Source organism: Condylostylus longicornis, unplaced genomic scaffold, assembly GCF_029603195.1.
Source record: "Condylostylus longicornis isolate FDR11 unplaced genomic scaffold, ASM2960319v2 ptg000239l, whole genome shotgun sequence".
Classification (NCBI taxonomy): domain Eukaryota; kingdom Metazoa; phylum Arthropoda; class Insecta; order Diptera; family Dolichopodidae; genus Condylostylus; species Condylostylus longicornis.
Window position 1 is genome coordinate 328388 of NW_026578206.1, and position 27295 is coordinate 355682.

At 34.6% G+C, this 27295-nt stretch overlaps 1 protein-coding gene across 1 annotated transcript; it reads left to right on the plus strand.

Moving 5' to 3' along the window:
- Positions 1-1619: 1619 nt before the first annotated feature.
- LOC129616539 (uncharacterized) lies at positions 1620-27295 on the plus strand. Its single transcript, XM_055532194.1, has 3 exons — positions 1620-1643; positions 5766-7292; positions 27218-27295. The coding sequence occupies exons 2-3, from the start codon at positions 5859-5861 to the stop codon at positions 27293-27295; spliced, it is 1512 nt and encodes a 503-aa protein (XP_055388169.1). The 5' UTR covers positions 1620-1643; positions 5766-5858.

Consider the following 27295-nt stretch of genomic DNA (forward strand, 5'->3'; position numbering starts at 1 on the left):
TAAATCGGTGAAATATTTTCTTCGAAATGGTGGAAAATGTGAAATCGGCCCGGAAATCAGTTTTCGAGCCCTGATCTTTCCAAAAAATTTATATGTTCATTGTTTTGATACGAGGAATTCATATATTAAATTTCAATGAAATCGGTTGGTTACTTCTCTTTTTATACACAAAAATGAGTATTTGGCCCGTAGTAAACGCCTAGTTGCCGATGCCTGATTTCTTCCAAAACATAGGAATTTTCGCGGACGATCGAACAAAGCTTATATATGAAATTTTAAGTAAATCGGTCGAATACTTTCTTCAAAACGTAAAACAGGCCCGCTAAAAAGTGCAGTTCCCGAGGCCTGATATATCCCAAAAGTTGATCAATCCGTGCCATGGTGGAAATAAACTTACATATAAAATTTCATCAAAATCGGTTCAGCAGAACTTGAGATACACGCGTGCATACACAGACCGACAGACCGACAGACCGACAGGTTGCTAAAAATAGTTTATTTACACTTCCCTACTATGGAGAAGTGCATTCCCACCGAAAACTCGATATGCAAAATTTGTTGCCATCACATAACCTACCTATTGTTTACACAATACGATCGGTAAAAAAGGACCGATATAAAATTAAAGAAAAGCAAAAAAACTACTTGTTGAGAAAATCAGAATTATATTTTATGATATAAAAATATTTTGGGGATACCTACATATGTTCAAGTCGATTAAATTTCATTGATTTTTTCTAAAGGTTTAATTCAATTCGCAAATGGTTTAATTCAATTCGTAAAAAGTTTAATTTATTTCACAAAAGGATTAATTTCTTTCGTAAAAAGTTTAATTCCATTAGCAAAAGGCTTAATTTAATTCACAAAATCGTTAATTTAATCTAAAAATTCTGTATAATTGAAAATTTCAAAAATTTAACTATTTTGTACATAAAAATCGCAAGTGAAGTATAGAGTAAAATAAAATTCTTTAGTTGTTTTGTATTTAAGTTGATCAATTAAACATGGAGACATTGGTTATCACTTTCATTGTAAATAATGTTCTTCTTATACATGGCTCCATATCTACATATAGGTATATGAATTAATCAGGTGAATACTTTATAAAATAAAAAACAAATTATTTTTTTGTTCTTGGAAGCATAGCATTTAAACTCTTCATAAAAAAAAATATGTATAAGTAAATAAACATTTCTAAAACATGTCAATACACTTTGTTATATATATATTATGATCTATATTTATGTCACCTTACTTAAGTCAAATTTTATTCTAAAATTCACAAAGTTACTTTTTTGTAAAATATTGATAACAGGTAAATAAAAAATTGTTTTATCTAAATACATAATTATATATATGACATTACTTCACCTTACAATCATGTGAATATCCACATAATATTTTCAGTATTGCAAAATATATGTGCTATATGTACATACGTACTCAAACTAATACATATTTTTTTTAAACTTATACATACTATTTAAATGAGAGACATTATAAAATATGACGGCGAGTAAATAAATTGTTTCTTTCTGATCGCTTCGTCATGTTTAAGGTTCAACTTAAAAGAGAATTTTTCTATTCGTTTGTTTTTTGAAATAGTTTGTAGGATTCATGTTTTTATAAATTTTTTTTGTTGCGTAAGTAAAGTAGTAACAAATTATGTTATGTACTTGTATTTAAATCAACAATTCTTTTATAATTGTTTTTAACTCTATATTTTTACATCTTTGTATGTAATTTTAAAAAATAAAACTTTTAATTTTACACCTACAGACACATGTATATAATATGTATTCTAAAATTTTTTGTACCGAAAACAGTAAAAGATTTAAAAAATTTTTTTTAACATTTAATCTTTTGTTTTATCGCCGAATTTATGCGTTCTCTTTAAAGATAAAACTAAAAAAGTCCAAAATAATTTGAATTGAAGCGCGATAAAAATTTTGTGTCTGTAGAATTAATTTTAAATTAAAATTAAATTGTTAATTTACATCATAAAAAAACTCTTCACAAATTATTTTATAAAAATATAATAATTTGCAAAGTGTTTTGTGTAACAAAAATAATAAGAAATATTAAAAGTGAAATTTAAAGTGATACATTATACGTTATATATGTATATAAGTAGATTCATACACATATATCTAAAACTTTACTCGACGTAATAATTAATTTTTTGTGTTTATTCCTAGTATAGCAAATATACATCATGTACATATTAATGATTCGTATGTGTATTTCGCATATCATACAAACAAGTATTCTTTTTTATTATTAATGTAGAATTTATACAGTAAAATCAGGTGAAATAATTTGTACAAAATGTGGGTGATAATGTGAATCGAAGTAACATTGAAATATAAAATACTCAAATTGAATCTTGTGGATTGCCAAAGTTGATATATTTTTTAAAATACAAATACATAATATTAGATTTTAATTTTTTTTTGTATTTTTTACATTGGTATGTTCTAAACGTAATCTATTCTTTTTTTGTTTATCAGTAATGAAAATGTTGATATAGAAAAAAAACTAAATTTTCACCATAAATTTAGCTTACTTTATACAACTCTACAAGCTACTAATTTTTAAAGTTTTTTTATTAATAATGTCATTTAAAACAAGTGGTTTTTAAAATAAAAATTACAGATTGTTTCGCATAACGGATAAGGTATAATTTTTTTATCAATTTCCAGCATAAAATGGTATGTTTGGGGTGGTGTGCAGATATACTTTTTGAGCTACAGCTTGTTGGAAAAAAAAGGTACTGAACTTCTACATATAAATAAATGTTTTATACATATAAACTTCGGAACGATACAACATAAAGTTATAACTGGGAGCTAGTGTTACGGGCGATTGATTGTTCTTTATTTCTGGCTTGACAATTAATTTGATTTGAGCCATAGTTTTTGAGATACAGCTCGTCAAAGTAACGATAGACCATAGGAGGTTTTGCGGACAGTCGAGCTTATATAGAGTTAAAATAAGAGTGTTTATGGTTTCGAAGTTATAAGCATTTATTTATGTGCAAGAGGAGTCCTTTACATTTTTTTTCAACAGGCTGTAGCTGGAAAACGCCCATACTAGCATTGTTGGAAATTGAGCAAAGAATCATCATTGAAATTTGCTACCTTATGCAAAACATTGCGTATAATATATGTAATTACATGATTTTACCCAGTCAAGATTATATTTTGTAATTTGTAAAAGATAAATTTTAGTTTTTTGTGCTGTAGGCTTATTAATTAATGTTGTTATAAAAATTAAAATAATCAATGGATCATCAGAATTGGTTGACTACATTCTTCAGATATTTATTTATTTCTGCTATATATTTAAGAAATTTGTTTTTTTTTATCTTGATTTAAGTATAATATTAAGTTGCTATTTCAAATTTATAAATTTTTATTTCATTTTAATTTTTTGAGACATAAGTTTCAACTAATGCCATATATGTATATTTATCAGGCCACCAAGCTGCATTATTTTCCGAAATTTGGAATCGGAAAAAAATACAAAACAATGTTTTATATTAATGTTTTATGTTTTCGAAGTTTTTCGATTGAAATATTTTTTTTTTATTTTTTTTGTGAAATTTTTGAGGTTTTTTTATGATTCTCATTTTATTTAGTATAATTTTAAAAGCCATTTAGATTATAATAATTATTTTTTTGCTTTTTTCTTCCATTTCATTGTAAATTCTATTTCTTATTCAAAAATTTTTCTCTGTAATCCAGTACCTCTTCCATTTGGAAAACAAGAAAGGTTGTCTACGCTAAAACTTGCAATTTTTTTTTCTAAATGTATTTTTCAGATGGAATTTACCAACCGATTTTTGTGAAATTTTAATTTTAAATTTCAAAAAATATGTAATTATTCTTTGAAATTTAAAATCTGTAGAGCCAATAATATTGATCAATTTCCTTCACACAAATAAATTCCGACACATCTTCCATTGAAACTCCATATAGTTGCATTATAGTTTCAACAAAGTGAAAATATAGCTTATATATGTACCATATGTATGTACCTTCATACAGTATGTAAATAAATATATTATATAAAAAATATATTTAAAAATTCAAATAAAAAAGTCTTCTTTTATGCATTATATTATTTAAAAGAAAGCTGTGCACTTTTTAGCTTTAACAATTTTTTCTATATTTTGGTATATAATACGAAATTTACAATTTTTTTATATTAAATATATAATTAAAATGTATAACAATATTTTAACTGATTTACGTTTTGGAGAAGTAAATAGTTTTAAAATACTATAATTTTTTATTATTTTATAATCATTATAATTTATAAAGAATTTCAATATCAACGGCAATAATTCTAATCGACTGAAATATTTCTTTTCTTTAAAAAGTACATGAGTATTTATATATTTATATATATGTACGCATATTTTTAATAATTTGTATCACATAATATATAAATATTATGTCACATAAAACAGTAATATAAACTTGAACTTATTTACCTTTCTTAAGCTCTAAATGGTACACATTTTCAAATTATATATGTATATATATATTTTCGCTTATATTGTCTATTCAAATACAAAATACGTGTTCTACCTGTAAATATGTAATGTAATATACATAGGTACATAATTACTTTCTTATATTTTCGCTAATATATGCATACTCGTACATACAAATGATGTTGACGTCTATCAAAACTTGTTTAAAATCCGAATTTATGATTTTTTTCATATTGAGTAAACAAAATAAATTTTTTTTTTAATTATTTGATATTTTTCACATATGTACATACATTTTTACCGACCGTATTGTGTATACAATAGGTAGGTCATGTGATGGCAACAAATTTTGCATATCGAGTTTTCGGTGTTAATGCACTTCTCCATAGTGGGGAAGTGTAAATAAACTATTTTCAGCAACCTGTCGGTTTGTCGGTCTGTGTGTGCACGCGTGTATCTCAAGTTCGGCTGAACTGATTTTGATGAAATTTTATATATAGGTTTATTTCGACCATGACACGGATTGATCAAGTTTTGGGATATATCAGGCCTCGGGAACTGCACTTTTTACCGGGCCTGTTTTACATTTTTAACCATTTTGAAGAAAATCTTCAACCGATTTACATTGAAATTTCATATATAAGCTCGATTGTCCGCAAAACCTCCTAACTTTTGGAAGAAATCAGGTGTTAGCAACTGGACGTTTACTACGGGCCAAACATATATTTTTGTGTATATAAAGAGAAATAATCAACCGATTTCATTGAAATTTTATATTTAAATTCTTCGTACTAAAGCAATCAACATATAAATTTTTTGGAAAGATCAAGGCTCGAAAACTGATCTGCGGGCTGTTTTTACATTTTTCATGGAATTTCTTGAAATTTGATATTTGAGTTCTGGTTGTCCGAAACTATCTGGCGAGCATTTCAGGGAATTCGGATAGCACAAAGCAAAACTCTTCTAAGAGCCAAATTTACATTTTTCTAGGTATGTTAACTATAAGCTTACTAATGTCCTGAAAATTGGAAAGAAGTATTTAACAGACATTTTTATAATATTCTGTAACACTTTCACTTAACTAGCCAATACACATTGCGGTCGGGTATGTGCTGATCACATCAGATTTTTTTTATATTCTTTAAGAAAGCGAAAAAATTTCTAATATATCAACTTTGCCAAATATATTTAATTTAGATTTTTTTCTTCGCATTATAATAACGTTTTATAAATCTAAGTATGACATAATGTTTTTAATCTACAGTTATATATATATACATATACGTATGTAAAAATTTAACAGTTTGCAAATACAGAATGTTACATATATTCAACCTCGTGTTAAAAATTTTTGAAAATGAGTAATTATAGTAAAATCAATAAAAGTTGTAAAAATCAAAAAACTTACAAACAAAAGAAACTTTTGAATGAAAATGTAAAGAAACTAAAAAAACAGAAATCATGTGAAAATTTAGAAAAGGCATCTACAACAGATAACAATTGCACGAAGGATATTAAAATAAACCAAAGAAAACCTTACAGTCATAAATCCCTTACGCTCGTAAATAAGAAACTTAGTGAAGTCACAAAAAATGAAAGAAATTTCAATCAACAAATACCCTTATCAGATCGTGATTATGATATCCCTAAAATGGAAAGGTCGAAAAGTTTTTTTTTAACAAGGAAAATTTCAGAAATGTTAAATCATTTATCTAGCAGTAAAGAAAATCTTTCAACAGCTCCATCACTCTCCCCAAAAGAAAAATCCGTTAATTCAAATAATGCGCCATACCAATTTATTAGAAGCAAAAGTATGATTTTGTTGAGAACTTCCAAACGTAAAAATTATGGACCACAATTAGAAAAATTATCTGAAGAATCCGAACGACCGAATTCCCCAGTACAGATTTTTAGAGAGCAGCTAATAACTGAAGAATCACTAAAGGAAGCAACAACTGTTACGACAGCCCCAATGGCTATCGTGTCGGATAATGCTGCGGTACTTTCATTCAAAAGTGTACCAAATAATAGTACTTCAGCCCTTAAAACAAATACGTTTCCATTAATTAAGGAATCTAATGTTGAATTTCGTAGAACATCTTGGGATTCAGGCATGAGGCCAGCGTCTGCTACAGTTTCAGTAGATTTTGCTATAAGTGACCGTCGCAAATCTAGCGGAGTATTTAAAGACACATTAAAACGTATTGTTACTACAGAACGACGAAAATCTGTTAATGCAAGATGGAGTGCATCTTTGCAAAGCTTACAAGAAATTGATAATATGGTTAGCTACGAAAATTTAAGTTTTATTGATTACGATAAGTTTAACGAATATGAAAAACAATTGAATCGTTTATTAGTACCTACAGGTGATTATAGTTTGACCAAGACACCTGAGCATTCTCCTATAAGTCCACGACATTTTGTCGCGAATATAGCAGATAATGTACGTTTTCGTAAGAAAAAAGGCCGTTCAAGTTTAAATAAAGAATACATTCCTAAAAGTTTTGCAACCGTAGAAAATAATAAATGTGGAGTCCCACTCATAGCTGATGCATATAATAATTGGCAAACGTACAGTTTAGACGATCAAAAACTTATTGAAATTGGTGAAAATTTTCACAGTGATTTCCGAAAATTAGAAAATTACACAAATAATTATATGTCCAATAGTGCGTACTCATCAAGTGATATAATAGATTTTAGTTCCATATTAAGAAAAAAAGTGCCAAACATACAAAAATCCGTTAAGGAAAATTGCCACGTCCCTTCTGGAATAGATTTTAATTTGGTAAGTTTGTTGTTCATTTTAATTTTTATTTTTGATAAAAAAGTGTTTTACCTTACAATGTGTAGATATTTTTACTTCATGAGTAGGTAAAACCTTTTTATGGAGGCAAAGTTTACACTCAAAAATTTTTGAATTTCAAAGCGTTGAAGCAATCTTTACTATTTTTCACTCTTAGAAGTGTTAATTATAACTTCGCCCCTAGGTTGAGAGGCTTTGTTTATAAACGATTGTTGAAATCAAAACGAGTTATGACCTCGATTTATAAAAGATGTTATTTACGAAAGATCTTAACTTCATTTGTACGGAAATCAGATATAATTTGAATTTTAAACTCTGAAAGCTCAGCTCTTATATGATCTATCGAGCTGGAGAAGAACTTATTGGAAATTTTCGATGATACCTCCTTTCTGCTAAAACAAACTAAAGGCTTCTAAATGTAGTGAAGAAGGGTACTCTTGAAAAGGTCTCAGCATGTAAAATTTTACAAATTTTACTACAAATTTTGTTCGAGGACCCCCGAAAAATCGATTCTGCTAGGGTATAGGCAATAAAATAAGTCTTAATATAACAAAAATCTAATTATAATTTTGGCCATGCTGAATACTGTAGAAAAGTTCTTGAAAACTCTCCACGTTTTCTTTTTGAAAATTCTCTATACAAAATTGAAGCCGAGTTTACTTAAAATATAGTAGGCTGATATTTTTTATTTCGTACTTAGAATTAATACCTAATTTGTTATACAATTCAAGGCGAAGTGGAATAAAATTCAAACTTCAGTTTTCATCAATTTTTACCGACCATATTGTGTAAACAATAGGTAGGTAATGTGATGGCAACAAATTTTGCATATCGAGATTTCGGTGGGAACGTACTTCTCCATAGTAGGGAAGTGTAAATAAACTATTTTTAGCAACCTGTCGGTCTGTCGGTCTGTGTGTGCACGCGTGTATCTCAAGTTCGGCTGAATCGATTTTGATGAAATTTTATATGTAAGTTTATTTCCACCATGGCACGGATTGATCAACTTTTGGTATACATCAGGCCTCGGGAACTGCACTTTTTAGCAGGCGTGTTTCACATTTTTGAACATTTTGAAGAAAATATTCAACCGATTTACTTGAAATTTTATATATAAGCTCAGCTCGACCGTCCGCCAAAAATTCCTATATTTTGGAAGAAATCAGGCATCGGCAACTAGACGTTTACTACGGGCCAAATATACATTTTTGTATATATAAAGAGAAATAATCAACCGATTTTATTGAAATTTAATATATGAATTCCTCGTATTAAAACAATAAACATATAAATTTTTTGGAACGATCAGGGTTCGAAAAGTGATATGCGGGCCGATTTTACATTTTTCACCATTTTGAAGAAAATATTCAACCGATTTACTTGAAATTTCATATATGAGCTTTGCTCGACCGTTCGTGAAAATTTCTAGCTTTTGGAACAAATCAGGCATCGGCAACTGGACGTTTACTATGGACCAAATATACATTTTTGTGTGTATAAAGAGAAATAATTGACCGATTTCATTGAAATTTAATATTTGAATTCCTCGTATTAAAAAAATGATCATGTAAATTTTCTGGAAAGATAAGGCATTAGCAACTGGGTGTTTACTACGGCCCAAATATACATTTTTGTGTATATAAAGAGACATAATCAACCGATTTCATTGAAATTTAATATTTGAATTCCTCGTATTAAAACAATGAACATGTAAATTTTTTGGAGAGATCAGGGCTCGAAAACTGATCTACGGGCCGATTTTACATTTTTCACCATATCTACGGAACGAATTGATGGAATTTCTTGAAATTTGATATTTAAGTTCTGGTTGTTACCGAAACGAACTGGCGAGCATTTCAGGGAATTCGGGTAGCACAAAGCAAAACTCTACTAAGAGCCAAATTTACATTTTTCTGGATATGTTAACTATAAGCTTACTAATGTCCTAAAACTGGAAAAGTAATGTACTAAAACTGGAAAAAAGTATTTAACAGACATTTTCATAATATTCTGAAACACTTTCATTTAACTAGACAATACACAATGCGGTCGGTTATGTGCTGATCACATCAGATTTTTTGAAAATGGAAAAATATTTAAGCATCGCCAACATTAATTATCCTAGTCATTTAAATAGAGTAGTTAAAGAAAACTGTTTTGCTGAACTTTTCAAAGAAATGCAAGACGTGAAAAATGACATCATTATACCGGATTTAAAAAAGAAAATAAATGCATTGAATACAAAAAAAAATTTTTCTCTTAATTATTGTGAAATAAATAATAGTTCGTTATAGATATCTATATGTTTACGAGTAATAATTTTCTAGTTTTTAAATTACTTTTATTTATTTAGTTTAGATTTAGATTAAATAAAGTAACTGTCTTTCTAGTTGGTTCGACATTTTAATAAAGTATTCAACGAAATTTTTTCTTATTTCGTTGGCAACATAAGAGTGATTTTTCATTCTTTCAGTTTTAACTCCAACGTCTAAATTTTCTGCAGAGATTCTAGAATGCTGAGCAGTTTCTAAATTGCTATGAAATAGAAATAATTTAGGTATTTTAATATTGTACTATTGTATTTAGTGGCTAAAATTTGGCGTCGTGTTCTGCAGTTTCAAAAGGCGGAAAAGTTTCATTCAAAACAGTTACAATTCTTTTTTGAGTCAAATAAGAAATTTTATCGTTAAGCAATCTTTCCCTCATGTAAGTCCAGAGATATCTTAGCTAATTGTTTAAGAAAATCCATTCTATTCATTTTTATAGCTTTTATTGGACTACGAGTATGTAGGCATTTAATGCGCTTACAGCTAAAATTTGAAGAACACAGTCATACCCTAACGCTTTGTTCTTTAATAGAACAATAAAGTGAGTATTTATGGTGGACGGAATTTACAACAACTTTTATGATGTTATAAGTTAATATAACTTCTACCTTACTTGTGACAGAATTAACTTTTTAGTCACAAATATCCATCTCCAAAATGTCTAACATTGTTTTCATTTTGGGCTTCTACAAAATTACTTTCGTTGTCTTTTACTAGGCAATTGTTGGTAATATCGATACAATCACTATTAACCACGTTTACCATACTTGGTCCTGCCATTGTATAATCTGCCATTGTAAGTAAATGTTTCGCTTGAAAAATAAAACCTAAAAAAAAATTACTTACGTAATAATATTGGTTTTTTAGTTAAGTGAAAAACTTACATTTCTAGCTTTCCAAATGACACCCGCTTTATACTAGTTTTAGTATTACAATATAAGACCACATTTGAGATTCCATTTCTTTAGAATTCTAGCCCTTCTAGAAGTACCCGTACTTTTGGCCTGAGAAGTAGCTAGATATATAAAACTAGTCATGTATGCTTGCATTGCAAGGCTTGCAAGTATTATGTCTGTAGTTTTAAAATTGTGTTTCATTCTGTGTGAGATATTTTAAGCTTACTTTTTCTCTTCAAAAACACACCCGCAATATGTATATAGATATGTTTTTTCCTAATATTATATAAGAAAACTAAAAATTATTTAAAATGTTTGATTAATTTTAAGTTTTATATGATAAAACTTAAAATTAATTAGCTTTAAAATAAATGCATAAAGTTGTATTTATCTGTTATATTTCCCGCGTTATAAATAAAAATGTGAAAATCAGACGGTTTTTGGATGTTTCAACTTTGAGGCCCCATAACTCGAGAACAAGGGTTAAAGGGAAAATGCTGCTTTTAAAAATAATTTATGGATACTTACTCCACTATATTCATATACGAAATTATTTCAAGGATTCTACATTCAGGATGAACGACTTATGGTGCCTTTATGATATTAAAAAAAATTTAAAGATGGGTTTACATTATGCTTGATTTTAAGAGTAAATTATGTTTTTTTTTTTCTACTAGGTGAAGAAATCTCGAAAGACGAAGAAAGGCGGCTCTATCTGCCTTTTTCCTCGGACAATGGGGGAGCGTGACTCCTACCCTAAAAAATCACCTAAATTCTGAACTGATAAAACTGGTCCTACAGATCAACTATTACCTCCGCGCTTACTTGGTTTTTCCGTGCAGGAATTAAATACCTTCCATAAGGAAATTGGTATTTCGTGTTAAATCGAATGGTCTTGTTCGTTTAAGTCTTTGTGTCATAACGCCATTGTCTAGCAGCCGAACTGGTTCCATATTTACATGCTGTTTTAGACGAACCCTATGCTTTGTAGCACAACTCCTAATTTCATCCACAACCAAAGGAATTTCTAAGTCCCTGTGGATATCACTGTTAACCATATACCATGGCGCATTTACCATGCCCCGTAGAACTTTATTCTGGAAGGTCTTTTAATTTCACATTTTGTTAATGTGAGTCTTTGTGGCACAACTCAACAGTTGAGTGCCATATCGCCATATTGGTTAAATGATTTGGCTATAAATTAATATCTTATTATCAATTGCCAAATTGAACTTACGACCTAGGAGCCAATAACTTCCTCTATATTTATTTTCTAATTCTATGTGTTTCTTCTTTATATGCTCTTTCCACCTTAGCTTAAAATCTAAAGTCATTCCTAGGTATTTTGCTGAGTTATAGATCGCAACGTTTGTTCCATTTACATTAATTTGTGGTGGATTTACTATTTTCCGATAGGTGAAGTTTATGTGAACCGATTTTGCTTCATTCAACTTCACCCTCCAATCTCTATCGTCAGCAAAAGTGGTTATCGTAGCATTTTCTATTTGTGCCAAATCACTCGTGTAAATCAGGTACAACGTTTGGCCCAATATACTGCCTTGAAGCACACCTGCCTTTATTTCTCTTAGCGTGGAGTATTCAGCATCTTGTTTAATTCTAAATAATCTATCAGCTATGTAAAATTTCTAAATTTCTACAAATGACGATGGTAACATTTGCCGCAAATTAAGTTTAAGGACTTTGTGCCATACCCTGTCAAATGCCTGTGCTACGTCTAGAAACATAGAAGACCAGATTTCCTTATTTTCCAAGCTTTTTTCTATAATATTAGTTACTCTATGGACCTGGTCTATTGTAGAATGGTTTCTTCTAAAACCAAATCGATGGTGCGGTATTAGGCCCCTATTTTCTATTTTTGGCTTCAATCTTCTTAATAACAGCTTTTCAAAAAGCTTAGACATCATTGGTAACAGTGAAATGGGCTTGTAAAACTTTGTTTTCCTTAAGGATTTCCCCGGTTTGGGCACCATAATTACCTCCGTGACTTTCCAAGCACAAGGAACTTGTGATTAAACTTTCCTAAATAATGTTTTAGTTATTTTTTCACATAGTTTTAATATCACAGCAAAGTGATCCGAATTAAAATCATAGTTATCTTCAAGGCTTAGAAAGTTTTCTGATATTTTTTTGGTTATGAAAAAGTCAATAACATCAGGAATCTTGTTAGTGTCACTAGGCCAATAAGTAGGAGTGCTAGTGGAGTAACAACCTAGCTTTTTAATAGCTTTTCTTAGCTCTTTTCCTCTAGTTGAGGTGATTCTAGAACCCCAATCTGTATGTTTGGCATTATAGTCACCTCCTATTAGATATCTGTGTCCATGCTTATACAGGAGATTTTTAAAAGTATTTTTCTCAATGCTTCAATTTGGTGGACAGTATACAGCACCAACACTAAAGTCCTGTTTAGTCGATTTAATTTTTATCGAAATAAGCTGAATATCAGCCGTTTCTATCTTGAATTCTTCATTATGTTCTATACTTTTTTTCATTAGTATTGCACTGCCTCCTCTTGGCTGATTGCTGAGATTGTATGATGCTTTACAGCAATCATAGCCTTTTATTTTAAGGCTCGTATAATATGTCAAATGAGCCCCCGACAGCAAACAAATATCTATATTTATCGTTTTGAGAAAGACCTCCAATTCTTGTTTCTTATTAAGAACACCATTAGCATTCCCAGTTACTATACGTACCTCATTTACGTACATCTTTTCTTAATTTCTTTGGTGTCCCTCTATAAACCTCAGTGTATGCCTTTTCTATTTTTAATAATCTTTTAGAGATCTCGTCAATTCTTATCAACATACTATACATCATTTGCATAATGTCTGCGTCAGTTCTTTTTATTTGTGGGGTTTTGTTCTCAGGTTCCTTCATTTTCCTGTTTTGTGGGGTTTTGCTTTGAAGCGCTTGTGAATAAGATACTCCCTTTAACACCTTGCTAGGTACCATTATTCTGTCTGTCGAGATCAAAAATTATGAAAAAATGGATTTTTGATAAAGGTAAATTTTAACGGACATTTTGTTCTTTTAAAGTTCAAATATGTTATGCCGCGATTTCCAAAATTTGAAAAATGTTATGGTTTTGCTTCTATACATTTTTGAAAAGTGGCATTTTTATGGTTTTGGATGGTATAACTTTTAGAGCGGATAGATGGGTACATAGGATGTACGTATAAAGTTCCAGCTTTTTATCTTCAAGGGTGTAAAAGTTTTGTAAACATGTGCACGGACGGACGGACGGACGGACGGACGGACGGACGGACGGATAGAGGGAAACTATTAAGTACTTTTTTTTCAAAATATTTTTGGAAAAGTGCTAAAAAGCAAAGTTCACTTTTTTAGTTGTTTCGTATATAACTTTTTCCAGCCTTTCCTTCAATTTCTTAGTGGGAAAAAAAAATTGTAAGACGGAAAAAAAAATTCAATTGACATTTTGAATTTCAAAATATAAAAATTATATTTTTACCTACAGAGCTTGGAAAGGGCTTGTATCTCGATAACAGCTTCAGCTCTATAGGTTCTAAATAGCTTTTCGGTCCCCAAATAGTCCATCTAGCTCCTTTTCCGGTAAAACAAACTAAGTGTTCGTAAATGTAGTCAAGCGGGCGTTGTTGAAAAGGTTTTGAGATGCACTACTAATTTTGTTTGAGGAGCGCCCTGAAAGTCACAAAATAGTTCCTAATTGTAGGTCCCAAATATGGTCAAGTGTGATGCCATTAGAGAGTTCTTTGTGTAATCTTCACTTTTGCGTGAAAATAATACATCGCAAGGCTAATGCTACAACTAGATAGCAATTATTGGTTTAGACATATTGACTTTCAAAGATTTAGCAATAACAAATAATTTATCATGAAGATATCTAGTTTTGGTATTATAATTTTCAGATATTTAAGAACACTTTTAAGCTTAGATATTGGTCGCAAATGAAAGAGCATTCGATTTTGTGACGCCTAGTTTAATTATTTAAAAATATAAAATTTTCGAGTTATCTAGTTGTAGTATTAACCTCGCGATATAGTTATGCGACTTATTGTCGAAAAATTCTTGAAAAGCTCTACAAGTTTTGTTGGAGATTTTTAAAAAATGTTCGCTAAAGACTTTCAAAGTTTTAAAATATTTAAAGGGTGGGAAGATTTTATTTTAAATTGAATTTGGCAAATTAATTCCAAATTATAGCCTTATGCTCTTTGCGAAATTGAAATTATTCTTTACAATTCTAGGTTATTCACTGGTAATTTTTCAGACAATTTTTCCCGAACTTTTATTATATAATTTTAAAATGCCGAACATTTCTCCCAATATTTTTACATGTTTTGCGTTGTATCTTTAAAATTAACTTTCAAAACTTTAGGAGAATTATGTAAAGTATTGAAAGATTTGCTTTTACTATTGGTTCACTTTTTCCTGCTTTTCTTATCAAAATTTTTCTCATTATGTTTATGTTAAACAAAATGTATTAGAATTTAAATTCGGGTATCAACCACACAAATGTGCAAAAATATGTAAAAAAGGTTTCTATGAAATTCCAATAACACTAATAGCAAGTTTATATGAAAATGAGTTAGGGCTGCAATTTTTTGAACTTTTAATAATCTTTTGGAGATCTCGTCAATTCTTATCAACATACTATACATCATTTGCATAATGTCTGCGTCAGTTCTTTTTATTTGTGGGGTTTTGTTCTCAGGTTCCTTCATTTTCCTGTTTTGTGGGGTTTTGCTTTGAAGCGCTTGTGAATAAGATACTCCCTTTAACACCTTGCTAGGTACCGTTATTCTGTCTATTTTTTGAGTTTCTTGTTCATTATATTTAACTTGGTTTTGTTTGGTTTTATTCTTTTTCAATCTTCTTTTTTGCAATTCTTTTGCAACCAAACAACCTCGATAACTAGAAGGGTGTGCCTCATTGCAGTTCGCACATTTGGGCTGAAAATTATCCTTCTTGTTGTATTCTGCTGTCATATGATTACCAGCACATTTTACACATCTAGCCTCTCTTTGGCAAATTTTTTGTGTGTGTCCAAATCTCTGGCATCTCTTGCATTGCGGAATTTATTTGCTGCTTCAAAGAGCTTCAATTTTTACTGTCATGTGCTGTAAGTATTTTACTTTATAGATCTTGATTACCTCTGCCGAATGGTCAAAAGATAACATAAAGAGCAGAAGTTTCGCTGAAATATATTTTCGATTTTCTTTCTTCCTTTTGATTTTATTTACAACATCTAGACATTTAAAACCTTTGTTAATAAGCCCCTTTTTTATATCCTCTGGCTCACACGATGGATGGAGATTTCTAGCCATAACTTTAACTGGCCTCATCAGCTTATTTTTACACGTGTGCCACTCCCGTCTAGCCTTATTTATAGCTTTTGTTAGTAATCTGTATTCATTTTCATTTTCCACATTTATTTTTAATTGGTCATTATTCATCATGTTGACCCTAACGTTTATTCTTTTTTATTTTAATATCTTAACTATGTGGGAGTAGTCTTTAATGTTGCTCAATATAAGAGGCTTGTCCTTTTTTGGATTTTCAGCCTTCATTTTAGGGCTGGTTTTATTATTTTTTTTAACTGTCCTCTCTGAATTTATTTCGGGAGACTTTTCCATTTTTCGCTTCTTTTCATTATTCTGTTTTAGGATCCAGTCAGTTTCTCTAGCCAGTTCTTCCTCGTCGGTTTCATATACAATAACTTCCGCATCTTTATTTTTCTTTTCTGTTGATACAGATTTTATTTGATTTTTTAAATCTACATTCTCTGCCTGTAATTTGCAGATCTCGTTTTGCAGCACCTTACAAAGATTCGTAGATTCGTAGATTCTAAGGGGAACCGAGTGGGACAGGAGCATCCCCCCAAGCCACCGCAGCCATTTTTGACTTATTGTAGCCACCCCACTCCCCCGTCTATAACATCCCCGTCCCAATCACAAAGCCGGAGATATCCCTAAGGGAGTTGGACAATAGTTCCCGAACACTTAGGGACCCATGTCCAAAACAATTGCGGCGCCGAACAGCCAGTGCCGGACAGTCGCAGAGAATGTGCACGGCGGTCTCATCGCCACCCCCACAAAATCTGCACAGGGGGGAGCCCGACTTCCCCAGCCTGTGCAGGTGGTATTTCACCGGGCAGTGCCCCGTGAAGAAATTCGCAATAGTGCGAACCCGGCTCCTGCTCATCCCCAGCAACTCCGCAGCGAATCCGCCGGAGCACGCCGGAACAAACACCTTCGCATGACGGCACCCTTTCGTGTCCCGCCAGTGACGACTGCATTCCGCCGCGAGTAGGCAGGCAAGCCTGGCCCCCACGGCGGAAGAAGGCAGACCACAGAAAGGCAGCGGCTGCACAAAGGCAGCCCCAGATCCCCTCCGCGCCAACTCATCGGCAACTTTGTTGCCCGCATGGCCACTATGGCCCGGCACCCAAATGAGCATCACTCTGTTTTCCGATGCCAATTCCATAAGTGCAGCAAGGCAGCTCCAGACCAGCTTGGATGTAACCTGAGCTGAACGGAGCGCCAGCAGTGCAGCCCTGCTGTCTGAGAACACATAGATGGTGCGGTTTCTATACCCCCTTTCCAAATTGATTCTCAGACAGATTTCTATTGCATGTATTTCGGGCTGGAACACTGTGCAATACGGGTCAAGGGTTGCATATACACGCGTGTCCGGGCGGACACCGTATACGCCCGAGCCCACACCCGACTCCGTTTTGGACCCGTCCGCATACCACACGCTCGAACCCGACCTAAGTACCGGACCACCCCGATCTCACGTCCATCGATCAGGAAACAGAACCCTGTACTTGTGGTCGAAGTTGTACCGCGGCAGACAGGTATCTGACATGGTTATCCTTAGAATCGGATCGCCCTCAATGAAGTTTCTGTGAGTTCTGTGGGCCAACTTTAGCCCTGCCCCGTCCTCGCCAGAGAGAAGTCGGTAAGTCACCAGCCGAGCTTCCTTCAATATATGGAGGTGCAGTGGCGGCAATCCGATTATCACCTCCAATGCAGCGGTGGGAGCCGTCCGCATCGCCCCGGTCACTCCCAGGCAGGCCAGCCTCTGTAGCTTTTCCAGCTTGGCCCGCACACCCGCCTGCTGAGCCTTACGGCACCATACAATCGACGCATAGGTAACGATGGGTCTAGCAAGGGCCGTATATAGCCACAGTGCTATTTTGGGACTAATTCCCCAGGTCCCCCCTATGAAGCTCCTACACGTCCACAAGGCCGCCGTAGCTCTCCCGATAACTCTATCGATATGGGTATTCCAAGAGAGACGATCATCCAGGGTTACCCCCAGATACTTCACCTCCCTCGAGTAACTAATACGTTCACCAAACAGAATTGGGCTCGTTAATCTGTCCCTGCTTCTGCGTCTGGTGAAGGCGATCAAAGTGCTCTTCCTTGGATTTATATTTAACTCAACGCCTTTGCACCACCTTTCCACAACACGTAAATTTTGCTGTAGAAGATCAGAAATAGTGCTCTCAAATTTTCGCCGCACGACGAAGGCCACATCGTCAGCGTATCACCAGACACGCGCCCCGAAGCCCCTGAGAGCAGCTATTAGATCATCCACTACAATGGACCACAGGAGGGGCGAAAGAACCCCGCCCTGCGGACATCCTTTTGCAGCGGAGATGAAGAGTATATCGTCAGCTATGGTGGACTTAATAATCCTATCCTGTAGCATCCGATTGACCCATCTGCTAGTCGTCGCATCAATCCCTCGTTTGTGCAACGACTCACAGATGACATGATATGGGGTGTTGTCAAAAGCTCCCTCTATATCAAGGAAGCAGCCAACTGCTACCTCCCGCACTTCCAGTGAGTTTTCAAGGACCCCCACCAGACTCTGCAGAGCGAGTACAGTAGACCTTCCCGACTGATAGGCGTATTGAGATTCATGCAAGGGATTGCTTCCCAGTACACCGTCCCGTATAAATCTATCAATCACTTTTTCCATTGCTTTCAATAGAAAAGAAGTAAGGCTGATTGGACGGAAAGACCTTGGGTGGTTGCTTGGTCGCTTACCCACCTTCGGAATATACGTCACTTTAGCCACCCTCCATGTTGGAAACCCCTTTGCAAAAATGCAGGATATATCCCGTCATCACCTGGAGATTTGAAGGGCCTGAAAGAGAAAACAGCCCATCTAATCCTGCCCATCGTGAAGACTAGACGGGATCGGTGCCAGTCATCCCTCCTGGGCCAGGGTGCCCCCGGTTCGATGACTGCATTTGAGTGATTCCGAAGAATCTCCGTTCTCAGTCATGGAGCCATCAGGACGTTCCATTAGGCCCAACCTGCTAGCATACTTTTTGGAAAGCACCCTGTGAAGACGCGCACTGCAGGGGAGTTCATCAATGCCCTTGCAGAACGCCCTCCACGAGATTCTCTTCGCTTTCCTAATTTCTTTATTGTATTTTGTGAGTGAGTCCTTATACTCTTCCCATGAACCTGACGCTTTGGCCTTATTGAATAGCTTCCTGGTCTTTACTCTAAGCCTTGAAAGCTCCACATTCCACCACGGGCACTTCCTATTGCTCCGCCTCGGCTTAGCACGGCAGCTCCCGTGATAGGCATTAGTAATAGCTGCCGTCAGGGCCTCGCTGGCCAGTTCGATATCCATCACCGTTCTGACAGAAGCAGGAACGGATCTAATCCCATCCATGAGGAGCGTTTCGAATTGACTCCAATCTGTGGATTGGGGCACCCGATAAATTTCTTCTGCCAGGCCCCCGGAGACCATGATATCAAACCTAATCTGCCTATGATCGGACATGGATGTCTCATTTGAGACATGCCATCCACCAACCCTACTGCCGATAAATTCAGTGCAAAGGGTGATGTCAAGGACCTCTTCCCTAATTGCATTTATGAATGTCGGCCTATTGCCTTCATTCATAATCATTAATTTATTGCTATATATAAATTCAAGTAGGCACACACCTCTTTTGTTTATATTGCTGCTTCCCCAGACGGTGTGGTGGGCATTGGCATCACTTCCTATTATAAGTTGGAAGTTCCTCCTTCCACAAAAGTCCACTAGATCCTTCAGTTGCTCGTCCGGGTGGGCACAGTCCCCCGGGAGGTAGGATGAGCACACAATGAACTCTGTCCAGCCCCCTCAGGACTTCACCTTCACCAACGCAGCTACCTGATCCTTAGAACAGTAATCTGGAATGGGAAAATACGTTAGCTTTTTACTAAACAAGATGCAAGCCCTAGGCCTGCCCCCAATTGTATTATCATACAATAGCTCACCTGTTAGGCCCTTAACCTGATCCTTCACTATGTAAGGCTATGTTGGATAAGGGCGATATCGAGGTGATCCTTCATAAATCTATGAGCCAGAACATCAGTAGATGCCCTAGCATGCTGTAGATTTATTTGGATGCACCTCACAGCCATATTATTTCCTCCGGCTCTTGTCTATGGGCTTTGGCCCTTTAGACAAAGGCTTTACATGAGCCTTACCTCCCATTGTCGCCTTTTTACACATCTTGGTGGGCGCCTGCCCTGCCACAGCCTCTTTTGCCGCCGTCCTTCCGTTTCCCTTGCCGCCATTTTCGGAGCGACTTCAGACTTTCCAATGAGTTTTGGCTCTTTTGGTTGGCCTGAAGTGCTCGTCGTTGTCGCGGTGGGCACTGGTTTTTTATTTTGTCCTGCCCTGCCGCCAGCACCTTGAGAGGATTTTCTTCCTTTAACCCGAACGGTAACACGGAAGAAATTCAGGAAAAGTCGGAACTCCGCTTTCCGTAGATCTTCCAATCCGGAATCATCCACGGAAAAGGTGAAGGAGCAGCCCCTGTCCTTTTCCTTATCCATCCTCAGCACCCTCCAAGAACTTATCTTGAGGCTGGGATTTTGCTTCCCTATCCTACTTAGAAATTTGTCCCTGGAGAGACTGACGGTTGTCTCGTCCTTTGGTACGTAGGTGACGCAGACATGCTGTTTGGGCATGCTGTCGCCATCCAGTACCACGACATCGCAACCGTCCCAAGGCTTTATCTGGTTATCCTTATTACACTGGTTATCCACTCCCTGGTATTTTGATTGTTGCATGTTACGGATATCCATCCGTCCCTTTGCAACGCTGCAGTGAATTGTGGATGAGAGTCCACAACCCTATCCACTTCATCCATGATAGCTACTTTGATTTTCCCCATCTGGACTTCGGATAGCCTTTCCTCTGGATGCAGTCTATGAGTGATGGCCACCTTGACCTGTGCTACTGCATCCCGATAAGAAGTCATTTTCGGGTTTTGTTGAGGAATGTTCCCAGGGACCTTTTCCTCAACATTGCCCTTCATCGACCTCTTCTTTGAGGGCCCTGCATCAGGGGTGTTGCTTTCCGACCTTTCCCTCTTTTGGGGATGGTCGGCCACAACAACCGATCCGCAGGCCTTCAGCTTTTCCAGCCTTTCCTTCTCGTATCTGCGAGCTTCCTCTGGGGACGTGCCATTCCTGATATAAGCCGCGATACGCCGCTTGGATGCACCAGAGAAATATTGTTTTTTTCCCCTGATGTCCAACCTTTTCAGGTCCTCCTCAGTTTTTTGGATAATAGGTCCAAGAGGATCCTGATTATCCGTCTCCATCGGAGGCGCCGCCTTTTCCTCCACTGGCGTGAGAAGGAGTTCCTCCTCTGCGTCAGTTAAGAGAAGCTCTGGTTCCGAAGACCCTTGAGCACTAAGTGGTTGCATGTTGTCCTTAGTGTCGTTGTTGTTGTTGTCACTGTTGTTATTTGTCTTGTTGTTGTTGTTGTTATTTTCCATTTCTGGTCCCACGAGTAGCGCGGGAAAGTAAAGTCACCCATGGCAGAGCCCGGCATACCATGGGAAGGCTCATTTAAACTGGAGGGCGCCTGGTATCCAGAGTCCGCATACTAACGACTAAGCTCCCCCTTAGCCACGCAGTCATCGGCATATGCTGTTCCACCTTGACTTGGGACGCCTGTCGTCAGCTGACGTATAGATATAGGGCTGAAACTCACAAAGCAAGAGGCTCGCCGCGAGACATGACCACGACACGACTTTGATCGTTTCAATCACCCCTTTATCCTCCGCCATTACCGGGGCCCACCACTAGGAGGTGACAGTGCGGTTTTGGGCCCCCACCTCACAAAGACTCTCTAACTAGATTATTCTCGAGTCCGGAGTATCCAATTTACTCTCCTATATAAGATGCCTTTTCATATTACCCTCTTGGGTTTTCAATTTTTTGTCTTCCGTAAACTTATTAGGCTTTTTCTCAGAGTTATAATTCTTAACTCTGTCCTTTTTCTCTGCAATCACCAATGGGGGTGATCGCATGACCCCCGATCTCCTTCTAAATGGGTTCATCAACGCCTATCTACTATACATTAAGTTGTCTCCTCCAGAATCCATGTGACCAGTCTTCGAAGAGTGTGGATTTTCCAGCATTACTGGACTACCACCTGGGGTATTCAATCCTTGTGTTTTGTTCATTGAATTTGTTTGTTTTATTTCGGAGTTTTCTTCTCCTAGCCCTTGAGAATAATTTCCTCGTGCAAGGCAGAACATATAATTTCTGCCGCCCTCAGGGATCAGTCGCAGACCAGAGATCCGTTCATTGTGTGTCCGTCGCGTTGGGATTTCCTTTTGGATTTTAGTGGACTCTTACCACAAGCATGCCTTACTGCGGATATTTCGTGGTCCAATCCGCCGGGTGGAGTAAATTATGTGCGTTAAGAAAAATAATTATATTTTTTAATGGTATGGAATTTACCGTTAGTTTTCTGCATTCATAGAAAATTTCCAAATATTCGCATTTTACAAATATCGAGAGGCGATAAGTTGAGAGGGAATGGAGATAGGGAAAAAATTTTCTTTTACCGTAATGAGCTATTTGTTAGTGTGTAAAAGTTGTTAAATCTTCAGATTTTTAAGACAAAACCTGGCATCTAGAAGAAAAACGAGATCAAAAATTATGAAAAAATGGATTTTTGATAAAGGTAAATTTTAACGGACATTTTGTTCTTTTAAAGTTCAAATATGTTATGCCGCGATTTATGTGTTTCCAAAATTTGAAAAATGTTATGGTTTTGCTGGTATACATATTTGAAAAGTGGCATTTTTATGGTTTTGGATGATATAACTTTTAGAGCGGATAGATGGGTACATAGGATGTACGTATAAAGTTCCACCTTTTTATCTTCAAGGGTGTAAAAGTTTTGTAAACATGTGCACGGACGGACGGACGGACGGACGGACGGATAGAGTGAAACTATTAAGTACTTTTTTATCAAAATATTTTTGGAAAAGTGCTAAAAAGCAAAGTTCACTTTTTTAGTTGTTTCGTATATAACTTTTTCCAGCCTTTCCTTCAATTTCTTAGTGAGAAAAAAAAATTGTAAGACGGAAAAAAAAATTCAATTGACATTTTGAATTTCAAAATATAAAAATTATATTTTTACCTACAGAGCTTGGAAAGGGCTTGTATCTCGATAACAGCTTCAGCTCTATAGGTTCTAAATAGCTTTTCGGTCCCCAAGTAGTCCATCTAGCTCCTTTTCCGGTAAAATAAACTAAGTGTTCGTAAATGTAGTCAAGCGGGCGTTGTTGAAAAGGTTTTGGGATGCACTACTAATTTTGTTCGAGGAGCGCCCTGAAAGTCACAAAATAGTTCCTAATTGTAGGTCCCAAATATGGTCAAGTGTGATGCCATTAGAGAGTTCTTTGTGTAATCTTAACTTTTGCGTGAAAATAATACATCGCAAGGCTAATGCTACAACTAGATAGCAATTATTGGTTTAGACATATTGACTTTCAAAGATTTAGCAATAACAAATAATTTATCATGAAGATATCTAGTTTTGGTATTATAATTTTCAGATATTTAAGAACACTTTTAAGCTTAGATATTGGTCGCAAATGAAAGAGCATTCGATTTTGTGACGCCTAGTTTAATTATTTAAAAATATAAAATTTTCGAGTTATCTAGTTGTAGTATTAACCTCGCGATATAGTTATGCGACCTATTGTCGAAAAATTCTTGAAAAGCTCTACAAGTTTTGTTGGAGATTTTTAAAAAATGTTCGCTAAAGACTTTCAGTTTTAAAATATTTAAAGGGTGGGAAGATTTTATTTTAAATTGAATTTGGCAAATTAATTCCAAATTATAGCCTTATGCTCTTTGCGAAATTGAAATTATTCTTTACAATTCTAGGTTATTCACTGGTAATTTTTCAGACAATTTTTCCCGAACTTTTATTATATAATTTTAAAATGCCGAACATTTCTCCCAATATTTTTACATGTTTTGCGTTGTATCTTTAAAATTAACTTTCAAAACTTTAGGAGAATTATGTAAAGTATTGAAAGATTTGCTTTTACTATTGGTTCACTTTTTCCTGCTTTTCTTATCAAAATTTTTCTCATTATGTTTATGTTAAACAAAATGTATTACAATTTAAATTCGGGTATCAACCACACAAATGTGCAAAAATATGTAAAAAAGCTTTCTATGAAATTCCAATAACACTAATAGCAAGTTTATATGAAAATGAGTTAGGTCTGCAATTTTTTGAACTTCTCGAGGCGCTAAAAAAACAAGTTAAGGCTGTCTAGAAGTATTTTTTGAAGGTTAAAAAAATAAAGTTCAAAAAACTTTATCTAACAAATATACAAGAACTTCGAAAATGTTAAAAGCTAGAGTATTACTCGCAACTTTTTCCTAGGTTAATTTAGCTATATAACGCTAATGTAGATATTTAATGTACGTAATTTTTATGGTTTAATGTATATAGCTGTAATGTATATTGCATATGCAATGCCAGTCTTACTATTTTCGAGAAATTATTGCTTAAAAATGAAACTTTAAGTTAAAAACACTACAAAGTTATAAAGTTAATTCTCTCAAAAACCATCACTCTACAACTTAATCATACAAGTTTCACGTTACATTTATCAGATAAAGTGCTAATATGGGTTTATAATTTATGCTGATGTGTAATAGCCCGGTCAACCAAGAATTGTAAACTTCACAGACTCACGTTTAAACAAGTTTTTCAATCAGAAACAATCTTTTTCCTGAAATCACCCCAAGTAATAAAATGTTGTCTATGTATTTACATTACAATCATCGTACGATACAAGATATTTCTGATAGCTTTACTATTTAAGGTTTTCCAAAATTTGAAAAATGCTATGGTTTTGCTGGTATATATAGTCTACAACTTAATTGAAAAAAAAATTTTTTGTTGAATATACGAGTATATATCATAATGCTGATATAAACCGATAGCGATACGTTAAAGCTATCGCAAGTTTTGTATGAAAAAATAATGTAGCTTCAACTCTCATACTTTATAAATAAATTTTAATAAACCTCGTTTTAGAAGAATATCTGTACAATAATGCTGTACGTAATGGCGTTAATTTTTTTTTATTTTATATTATTTTTCTAAACTTGTTGTTGCCTCTTGTTTTCCTTTTTGCTTTATTAGTGTTTCTATGTTTTGGTAGATATATATACAAAGTAATGCCGCGGTAAAAAGATACAGTGTATGTATTTTTTTTTATCTAAATAATAAACTACTTTTTCCTATGCCAGTCCCTGGCAACCTATAGTTAGTTGTGTGTTTTACCACAAAAACCTCCTCCTTATTTTACTTTGATACTAGTCCCCTTAGATCAACTATTGAATTTTCTTTAATATAGACTGAAAGAGATTCGAACCTCCCCGATTTGGTGAAGAGGATTTTGCGTTAAATCAGAAGGCAAAGTCCTCTTCAGCGTTCTAGGAAAATCCCAGATAACAAGGAGCCGAGAGGCGTCCACGTTGATATGTTGTTCCAGACGAGCCCTATGACTCACCGCCCTTTGGTTAATTTTGTCAACTACACATGGAATTTTTAGATCTCTGTGCAAATCTCCATTTCGCACATACCAAGGGCATTCACCATATTCCGCAAAACCCTATTCTGGAATGTTTGTATTCGCTGGACATGTATTTGTGTGGCACATCCACACAACTGGATACCATACAACCAAACTGGTTTAATAATTTGGTTATACAGTAGGATCTTATTCTGTATCAGCAACCTTGACTTGCGACCTAGGACTCAATATATTTCTTTATATTTTAATTCTAATTATGTCTTTTTCTTCTTAGCATGTTCCTTCCATTTTACCTTAACATCCAGTGTCATTCCCAGATATTTTGCCGTATTTTCCTGCGCAACATTTACCCCAATTAAATTAACACGTGGGGGGTTTACAAGAACTTTATTTGTAAAACTTACTTGTGCAGACTTAGTTTCATTTACTTTTATTTCCATTTCTTGGCCCAAGCATCAAAGCTATTCGTTGTCTGCTATAACTTCCTTGTGGTCTCGTCAATATTTGATGCTACTGCTATAATTGCAGTATCGACAGCATATTTAACCACAATTGTGTTTTCTATTTAAGGCACATCTCTCGTAAAGACTAGATATAGTATTAAAACCAAAATACTGCCTTGAGGCACACCTGCTTTTATTTCTCTTAGTGTGGAATGGTCCCCCCCCTGTTTGACTCTAAATAATCTGTCGCTTAAATAAGAAGAGAGAATATCTACATATTGCTTTGGTAATATTTTTTCTAACTTGTATATTAATCCTTCGTGCCCAACCTTGTCAAAAGTCTGTGCCACGTCTGCAAAAATTGTTTCATAAATTTGCTTTTCCTCTAGAGCTAAGGCAAATATAAAGCGTCAAAATTGTTGTCTTTTCTATTTAACTTGCTTTTTTATTCAAGTTAAATGAGTTTAAAAATCAGTGACACACTATCAAAAAAGTTATCATAAACTATTTTACATTAAGAAATAAAAATTCAGTATTTTGATTTTGTATTATCCAAATGTTAATTTCAATACGTTCTGATTACAATTTACCTTTATTTTTAAGTTAGTACAACGTAATATATATACTTAAAGATTTTAGAACAGTGTGTATACTAATATTATTTTATAATAAGGGATTTGAGTTTTCAACAATAGATTCTAATTTTTGAAAAATCTATTTTAGAAAAATGTATCATGTGGTATGTTCTATATTGTTGAAATATTATTTTCACTACGTAATAAAATGAAAAGAGTGCTTTAATTCGTAAAAAAAAAGGTAAAAATCGAAAATCTGCCTAGGATTAAATTAAATTAACAAAAATAAAAAAAACTAACAATGCACCGCGACTCAAAGGTGGATCTATCATGTCGCTACCTATCACGCCTAAAACACTCCCTTGGAACCTTCCCTGAAGAATACGAGTATCTTGTGGAAATCGATTTTTCTTGCTGCGAAGACACAACCACCTGAAGACTCCTTTCTGCTATGGATCAACACTCTACACTCACCAAGAAGTTTAATTCAGGAAGGACTCTCCATCACTCCGATCTGGCCCCTTTTGCCTTTACCCTGAGCTCCTTCCGGATTTCCTGCAGCCTAATTCCAAAGAATGGATGTGGTCTATAAACGGTGTGTTGCCAGCCTTCTCGCTAGCACGCCAGTACTTTTAACCCAAAAAAAACTTAACCAGTAAAAAACGTCAGCTGTTAGAAATGTAGCAAAGAATTAGTTAAATTTTTAATTTCCAAATGCTAAGTTCTATGTTGACAAGTTTCATTCTAATTATTCTTATTTTTTCTATACATAACAGGAAAACGGCACATTAAATAGCCTAATATGCGTGATCCAAGAGCAATCTTCTTACTTTGTAACTCTGTTAAAATTTTAA